This window comes from Plectropomus leopardus, chromosome 4, assembly GCF_008729295.1.
Source record: "Plectropomus leopardus isolate mb chromosome 4, YSFRI_Pleo_2.0, whole genome shotgun sequence".
Taxonomy (NCBI): domain Eukaryota; kingdom Metazoa; phylum Chordata; class Actinopteri; order Perciformes; family Serranidae; genus Plectropomus; species Plectropomus leopardus.
This window is the reverse complement of record NC_056466.1, coordinates 13,680,281-13,689,202: the sequence shown is the minus strand read 5'-3', so window position 1 is coordinate 13,689,202 and position 8,922 is coordinate 13,680,281. Positions and strand designations below refer to the sequence as shown.

Sequence of the window (8,922 nt, the reverse complement as noted above, 5' to 3'; positions counted from 1 at the left end):
CCAGTCCATACACCACAAGAATAAGGCACAATGCCCTAAATTGCATGGATGCTCTACAATGATAATTACACTAATGTGCTATACAAGATTATTGTGCAATGCCCTACACCTAATAACTGCACACACAACACTAATATTGCTGCTAAACTAGTGACATTTATACTGCCCTCCAAAAGGCAGACCTCATGGTTTTTCTAATACAATTACATACTTCCTCCACATAAATTCTAAAATCTATAAATAGACTATGAGAGCTATTTGATTAAATGATTTTCTCTGTGATATTTTGTCAGATACAGCTATGCAATCATAATTGCTGATTAACATGTATGTTGAAACTGTCCAGCATCAAGTATTAATTATAATATTATTACTGTATTTGATAATTTTATTTTATAACTAGTAGCTAGCGTGCACTAGGGGCCATGTATGTACTTGTACATAAAGCAGTGTAGATCCTCTTATAATGTTATATTGTGAATAGGTTTACTTTTTGTTACTGGTTGCTTTAACCTGCAAGTGATGTTAAAGCTGATCATAGTGATGGTATTTTTTAACTGTAAGCCAACGTTTTGTACAGGCTAATTTATAATGATACTGTCTTGTAAATTGCCATATTTTTTTCATTTTAAAAATAAAGCAACCATTAAATACAGCCATCAAATAAGTGTGCTGGAGTAGGGAAGATAGGCTCAATAAGCCAGTAGCCAGTAAGCCAGCCGAAAAATGTCAGACAAACAAGAACACAAACATACGTTAAAACACAGATAATTGACATTCTACACAGAACATAATAAATAATAAATAAAAGAAATCAAAAACATAAATCAATAAAAATCTTTAAAAAAGAATAGACAGAAACAAAAGCAAGAAAACAAAAATAATTCATATCACAACAGCGGGTTTAGAAAACTGTAACATCACTCATGATTTTACTCTTAAAGATATAATCTGTTATTATGATGATACTAGCAACAAATATTTCAACTATTTTGTAATTTTTTATTTTAATGGGGAAAATCTTTATCCATAAACTTTTTTTTTTAGATCCCCTCGTTTTTTTTTTTTATTTAAATAAAAAATCAATCGAGGCTTTCCTCTCTTGCTTTTACACATTAAAAAAAAAAGCATCAGATTTTTAGACTATCACAGACTTTTATTTTTACTTTACTGACGTTGCAACTTGTGACATCATCTTCATTGGTTTATCGGCGCTCACGTGACAAATGTCAAACCCGGAAGCGAGGTTGCGCTCTTACCAGTGGTGAAATGAAAACAATCAGAGAAACCTGAGATGCCTTCGGGACGATATTTTGAAGACTAGATCAGCCGAAGTGAACCCTATGTGCCGGGAAACGCTGGTTTCCGGCTCTGGTGTGACTTGGACGATGAGCAGCTATATGTGTGTGTTTGTGTTGGGTTTGTTTGTCTCGTGTGTGTGCGCATGCAAACAGGAGCCAGAGACTCCAGACTGGAGGATGACCCTGAAAACCATCCGTAACGGGATACACAAGATCGACACCTACCTGAATGCAGCACTGGACCTGTTTGGTGGCGATGACGGGCTGTGTCATTACAAGTGTAGTGATGGTAAACCAGACTTTTTTTTTCTTATTATTTTTTGTGATAGTGATAAATTGATTTTTCACACGTGGATGTGTTTTATTTTGAAGAGTCAGGGCTATTGTGTTATGCATGCTGGTTTAGTGGCAGTCGTTATTCATATATGTGCTTTTCTTTGCTATGTCAAGTCAAACAAACGCAATCAATGTTTATATTTATATAATTTATTCAATAAGTACAATGCGAATGAACGTAGTACAACTTCTGCCTGTTACAAACAAGCTGTAGTAACTCATGTTTTACATATAGAGGTTATAGCTATTCCTAGTTTACAAATACTGCCCCCAGTTAGGCTTTTAGTATTTTTATTTTATTTTTTTTTATTAGTTTATCTGACAGGGACAATACAGTGAACATAGTAGCAAGTTCGGAAACCATTTACTGATGTGTTGCATATAAGTCTTCTAGCCAAGGCTAATTTGCAACCTCTGTCCCTGGTTGGGCTTTTCTATGTAAGAATAAAACAAAACAAAACAGTAAAGAAAAAGAGGAAAAAAGAGAAGATATCAAGGTTACATACAATATCATGCATACAATAACAGTAGTGTTAAAAAAATACAAAAGGGTAAATATTTGATACATACATACATAGAATTACAACATACAGTTACAGGTAAAAAAAAAAAAAAAAGAAGAAGAAGATAAAATATCAATTTTACTTACAGTTACAACACTCAACTAGAAGACATAGTTAAAAATGCTCAGATCTTGAGTTTATTTAACATTTGGGAGCCAGAGGATTTACATTATCAGCCCTTGAGCAGCTCAGTAAGCCATTAATGTTTTGGTACTGTGTGTTCTGATGTGGTTATCACTGACAGCAAGATAACTGACTGGCAGAACAAGAAACATCTTCACCTTTGCTCTTCTCTCTCAGGTTACAAGCCGGTGACTCGTCCTGGGTACAAGCATCCGCCACCCAACGGATGTGGCTCCCCGCTGTTTGGATTTCAGGTAATTTGCTAGAGTTTGGGGGGTTGGAGGTTTCGAGCATGTCTGCGAATATCAAAGTTACCATGTAGGACTAGGCAATGTAAAGATATTAGATCGTATCGAGAAATGACACTACATGTTTAGTGGATATTGTTATATCATGATGTGGAATAAATGGTATTTTTTTGTGATTTTAAAGGTTGCATTACAGTAAAGTGATGTGCTTTGCTCAACTTATTAGAAAGTTCTACTTGTTTTAATACTTGCCTTTACCCACTTTGTCATTATATCTACATTAATGATTATTGATTAATAGTCATTCCCACAATATTGTCAAGTCAAAGAGGGAATTTGGTTCAAAAAAAAAAGTAATGTTATTTATAAATTGCTTTTGAGGAAATTTACAAATATTGATATATATATCGTGTATTGAGATATAGCAGTGCTGTCTGACCATGTGAGTCCTGTTGAGCCCAACAGCCAAAACTGCTGAATGACTGTTGTGTCATATTTTAGCCTTATAGGTTGATGTGTAGATTTTTTGTTTTATTGCAAAAGTATTCATACACACATTATACATGTTTAGTCCACATTGCAGTAAGGTACTTTATGGATAAAGAAAAAAAAACTATCAAGCCGATATCAGTCTATTGCCAATGTAAAGATATTGGCAACAAAAAGTAACAAAAAATTGCAGTAAAGACGTGAGATATTCACTAAAAGTGTCACCATTCCATAGATCATTCACCCAGAAGTATAGTAAGGTTGTTTTTGTTTTCAACTGTCTTATATATTATATTATATATGTATATATAAGTATTTCTTAGTGCATATCTGGGTACAGTTCTTCAATGACCACATTTTATGGATCCTCTTAAAAATGTTTATTTATGTTATGCTGTTTAAAAACTAATTTTGGCTAATGTATCGTTGCCAGACTTTCTATCTCTCAAATTAGTATTCCAGTGCAAGTTGGGCCTCAGTAAAAAGTACTAAAATATACTAAATGGTCATCAAATATTTATGTCACTCACTTTCCCCCCACATTAGAATCATAAACAGGAAGGGCTCTCTTTTCATGATTGAGTTATATTTCATTTGCAGTATTAATTTAAAGAAAGTAACGTGGACCAGTGTATTGTGTCCTCAGTCACTGCTAAAGAAAATCATTTTCAGATTTTTACAAACCACTAACTGAACTAATACCACATTGTTTTATTTCAGAGAAGTGCATGTCTCCTACAGTCATTGTCATTTGAATGTTATTCTTTAATACATTATAAAGAGTGACAAACCTGTTTTTTTCCAGTTTGACATCGGCATCCCATCGATGACCAAATGCTGTAACCAACATGACCGCTGCTATGACACCTGCGGCCGTGAAAAGCACGACTGCGATGAGCAGTTCCAGGACTGCCTGGAGACCATCTGCAGGAATGTGCAAAGGACTCTGGGATTGGCACAGAGTGTCCAAGGTAAGACGCTGAGCCAATAGATCCATGACGCTGAGTCAGTGTGTTTTCAGACTCGATGCAGGATGATGGTAGAGCTTTCTGTACCAGAATCAGGTGACGGTTGGTCACAGTGTCGAGCATTTACTTAGAATACCCTGTGATTAAACAATATAGGCAACTGACAAAGTAGCTGTCCTTATGTAGACTTTAGCTTTCACTCTGTTTGAAATTTAAAGGGTGGGAGAACTATTTCCCCATCTTTTCAAACACACAGTGCCACATAAAGTAAACTTAAACCAAGTAAATTTGACTAAAAAAGAAAAAGACTGGCGTGCTCAGTGTGTTGAGTTAATAGTGGTAAAACAAGGTGCTCTGTGGTGAGTTAGAACCAGCTCACCTTGTCATGGTGGAGTGTTTTTGGTACAGTCACAGGCACTCCAGTGACAAGAAAAAGTGGGAAAGTAAAGTAGGAAAAACACCAATGAGGCCTTCGTCAGGGCATTATCTAATTTTATTAAATGATATTCATTCATTTTTAAATGTTCCTCAAATGTTCAAACTTATTTTCCCATTTGTTGGGCAACAATCTATGGTCTGTGAAAGCGAGATGCTCTGGACCGAAAATGTTCTCTTACCTAAGAGAAAAGCAAAAATAAGAAATCATTGGCAAATCCCAAAAATCAATGGGTATTAACAAATAATAGCAAATTATGAGCAAAAATAAGAGACCACCTATTCGTGTATTATTTTTTGCATGTGTTTGTATGAGTGATGTTATTCCTGCTGAGCCCGGCCGTGTCAGTAGAGGGCGCTCTAAGCTTTATGCTGGACGTCAGCAGCTGACACCAGTAGAAGTAACGGTCAGCACGTGATGGGAATAAAGATGGTGGAATTCCACATGTGGAGTGAGATCAAAACAAAAATGCTAAGAAACCTCACCAACAAATGCAGGTGTTTCCCTGTTCTAACCACATCTAACATTTCACTGGACCAAAGTGTTTGATGTGACAATTAACATTCAGGCAAAATTGTGCATTATGTGAATCCTCAGTGGAATCCAAAAAAGTCTTTAAAAAGTATTAAATCTAACATGCCTGAAGCTGCAGAAACCTTCCAAATATATTCAGCTCTAACAAGTAATCATACACTTGTAAAACACAGTACGTCCAGCAGAGGGCGTTATAGACTTTTACTTTTTAAACACATTAATACTATAATCTGTTATCAGGCTACTGTGATAACTTTAAATGACAGTTATTCTTCAGTGCTGACTCATAACCCCGTCAGCCTCAATATGCCTGTCATAAATGACATTAATTACAACAGATCACATCTGATGAAGGTTTTGAAAATGTCACAAGTTCTACATTTGAGCAGCAGTAATTAGAGTCTAATCAAACGTGTCTTGCCCCCTGGCTCTTTTTGCTGCTGTGAGTGTGGATATAGCTGTGACACATAATCTTATTCTTTAAACAAAAGTAAACATTAAATGCTGTTTTAATCTGTGATAAAATGTGGATTTGATCGATAATAGGGATTGTGTTTAAATACACACAAAAACATTTTGACTCACTCACAGTAAATCAGAATCAGAATCAGAAAAAGATTTATTGCCAGGTATAGTTAACACAATACGAGGAATTTGTTCTGGTGGGTTGGTGCAACATAAATATAGAAAAAATAAAACAGATAAAATAGAAGATACAAATATAAAATATAAAAAGTACGAGTCTAGCAGTGCAAAACAAAACAAGTAACACAGGTAACAGTGTAACAGTGCAAGAAACAGAAAGTGTTTGCAGCTACGTGTTTTTAAACCAGCACACCTTTGCCCTGTTGTTTATGAACTCATGTTGTTCCTCTTGTTCTTTCTTTCCCTCCCGTCAGCTTGTGAGTCAGCAGTGACTCTGCTGTTTGACGCTGTCATGCACATGGGATGTAAGCCTTACCTGGACAGCCAGAGGGAGTCGTGTGTGTGTCAGTATGAAGTGAAGAGGGAACTGTGACGCTGCCACAGGATCAAGACTGTTAAACGGACTGACTCAGAAGCACAGCAACACTGACAGAAGGAAGCCAGCAATAAACTTTTCTTCTTTCTTTTTTTTTTTTTTTTTTTTTTTAGATTTTCTCAGGGATAGAGCTTTTTTGGCCTGCTCTGACCTGTGTACATCACCTCCCTTTGTTGGAGTTTCGAAATGTGGCAATCTATTTGACAAAGTAAATATGAAAATATCTTGATGATTAATATATTTACTATGCAGTTAATAATTTATATTTTGTTAATACCGTCCAATGTGTTTTTTCGGTGATAGACTGGAAGCATGTTGTTTAGGGTTACCCAGGCTTTTGGATGCTTGGGTAGCACTTTATTTTATGGTTTCATACATCAAAAATAACTCCCTAAGAAGTTTTGTGGTACAACAAAAAACAAACAAAAAAATGTTGGTTCTTATGATTGATAAAACAGACAGTGTAAATTAACCTGCTCTCTCAAGAAAGTTCCTCTGGAAACCAGCAACAGCGTTTAAATTCAGCACAACTACAATAACTGCAATAACAGTCTTGGAATTTCAGAGGGCTGTTTTTAACCTGTTCATTCGGACCAAACTGATATAGTTCTCTTCAGGAAACTGTCAAGAAATGATCAGAAATTAATGGGCTGTAGGGGCAACCTCGAGCTCACCTGGTAGAGCGTGCACTCCATTTGACTGAGGTTTCTGCAGCGCCCAAGGTTCAAGTCCGGCCTGTGGCCCTTTGCTGTTTGTCATTACCTTTCTCTCTTCCACATTTCCCTATCTGTCTTGAGCTGCCCTTTCAATAATCTTAAAAAAAAGAAATTAATGGACTGTAAAATAAAGCATTACCACCCAGTCCCCCGTCCCATAAACCCAAAGGAAAATTGGATGCATAATAAGAGGGTGTCTGTTTCTATGGCATCTAAACCAACTGTCTTTCTCTCTAGAAAATGCCTAAAATATCTGTAAAACTTCGCAACAGATAATGCACTCAGCTGATGCCAATGTGATAAGACTGTGAAGAAAACTTCTTTATAAGTGTCAAAAAATTAAAGAAACAATGTTTTACTGATGATTATGTACGTCAGTAGTAGTTGTCAGACTTTGTTTGTAGAATCTATGTTTCCAGAGTGGAGTCCAGGGACCACCGAGGATCTGTGACTTGGCTCCCATCGATCCCTCATCCAACAGATGACACATGGCTTTTCCATAATTCATTTTGGAATATCTTGGAATGAGTGTTTAGCTCTCCTAATCTTTGGCTGTACCAACCCTTCTTTCACTTTTATTGTTTATTGTTTTTAAACCACTACACTTGAATGTTTTTTGAATCACCATTGCAGGGGAGGGCCCTGACGAAGAGTGATTCACAGACCCATGAATCGGCTGAGACAGCACCTCACCCAAAACAGGGAAATTGGGCCCTCCTTTGAAGAGCCAGACCTGGTATGTGAGCTCATCAGGATAAGGGCTGCAGAATCAGTGATCACCAAAGCATAAACCTGGGTGTAGGAGTTCAAGGACACCATGGAGAAGGACTTTTGGTTGGGCTCAGGGAAGTTCTGGCAAACCAGAAAGCAAGGCTTGGCTCAGGCAAACGTTGGATGAAATTCGCTTCGAGATGCTGCTAGAGATGTTGTACGGCTGAAAATAAGGATTGGTGTCTCAAGGCACAGCCGTGGAAGAAGAGTGTCCCGTTTTGGGACCTCAGAAATTGCTTCACTGGTCTTTGCAAATGATGTACTGTGGCACTGCAGCATCAGCAGTAATGCACACGGCGAGAGCTGAACCAGAGGGCAAAGTTGCATCCCTCACTAATAGTTAGGAGCTTCGGGTTGTGACTAGGGCGCTTCCTGGGCTCCTTCCTTTGGATTGTTTTTTTCAAGGTACGTCCAACTGCAAGGAGACTCTGTGGTAGATCACAATGTCCCCACAGATCCTTTAAAAGGCTTAAAAGCCATTAAATTCATTCATCTAAACATAAGTGGTATCAGAATGTCTAAAATCAGTCTTTCAAAAGTCTTTAAAATAAAAAGGCATTGGAAGTAGTATGTGATGAAGTGCTTTTTTCCTGATGTTACATTGTAAAATCACAAAATAATTTGTAAACATTTTTTAAATTTACTGAATTCCTCTTTTTAGATTCTTCACAATGGGAATTAGAGCAGTGGAATAATCCCACATACAGAGTGAGGCACGTCGAATCAGCAGTAAAAATCACTAATAAATGCTAGGTGATTCCTAAATCTAACCAGATCTGACTCTGGGAAAAATTGTTCTTAACTCTGTAAAAAAAAAAGTTTAGGTTATTGTAAAATTGGTCTTAAGTTTTAAATTGAATTTGCCTTAAACTGTAGGAATCCCGGGTAGATCCAGAACAGCAGAGGATGAATGGATGCAGAAATGTGGCAAATACAGAAGTCCTGGCTTTTGACCTTTGACTGACAAACATGAGAGTCTAACATGTCTTCTAGATGCCACTTTCAGCCGTTGACATTGACGGGGAGGAGCTATGTCCTCGTTTATCTCTGTTAGATTGACTGAGCAAATTAAATTTTCAGTGTTGGCAGCTGGAGTGAGAACAACCTGTAAACATGGCAGAAGACAGATGCGGAGGTAAGACACTTATGTATATCTTTTAAATCAAAAGTAGACCTAAGTTTTGGACTCCTGCATACAGAATTTAAAAAAATGAAGAAATCAGTTACTTATTTTTGATGTGACTTAGGCTCAACGTCATGAGTGAATTCCTATTTACTATCATTTTTTTATGTGCATGTTTTCATGCATTTTCTGACCTAATTGCTCTTTCTCTCTCCTCAGGAAGTGTTGCTAAAGACAGCAAAATGGCAGCAGACAGGGCAGGTGAGTGAGTGCTTTACACTGAGTTACATACT

General features: G+C 37.0%; 1 protein-coding gene across 1 annotated transcript; it reads left to right on the top strand.

Annotated features, from left to right (window-relative positions):
• The first annotated feature begins 1,266 nt into the window (after positions 1–1,266).
• Positions 1,267–8,076, top strand: pla2g12a (phospholipase A2, group XIIA). Its single transcript, XM_042485373.1, has 4 exons — positions 1,267–1,590; positions 2,501–2,577; positions 3,866–4,031; positions 5,898–8,076. Exons 1-4 carry the CDS (start codon positions 1,344–1,346, stop codon positions 6,014–6,016), a joined length of 609 nt encoding a protein of 202 aa, XP_042341307.1. The 5' UTR covers positions 1,267–1,343; the 3' UTR covers positions 6,017–8,076.
• The last annotated feature ends 846 nt before the right edge of the window (positions 8,077–8,922 follow it).

What these genes read in the sequence shown, in the direction of transcription:
- pla2g12a (XM_042485373.1), top strand. Translation starts at nt 1,344, where the DNA reads ATGTGCCGGGAAACGCTGGTTTCCGGCTCTGGTGTGACTTGGACGATG. An exon ending in TCATTACAAGTGTAGTGATG is followed by an intron (nt 1,591 to 2,500) that starts GTAAACCAGACT and finishes CTTCTCTCTCAG; the next exon opens with GTTACAAGCCGGTGACTCGT. An exon ending in CCCCGCTGTTTGGATTTCAG is followed by an intron (nt 2,578 to 3,865) that starts GTAATTTGCTAG and finishes GTTTTTTTCCAG; the next exon opens with TTTGACATCGGCATCCCATC.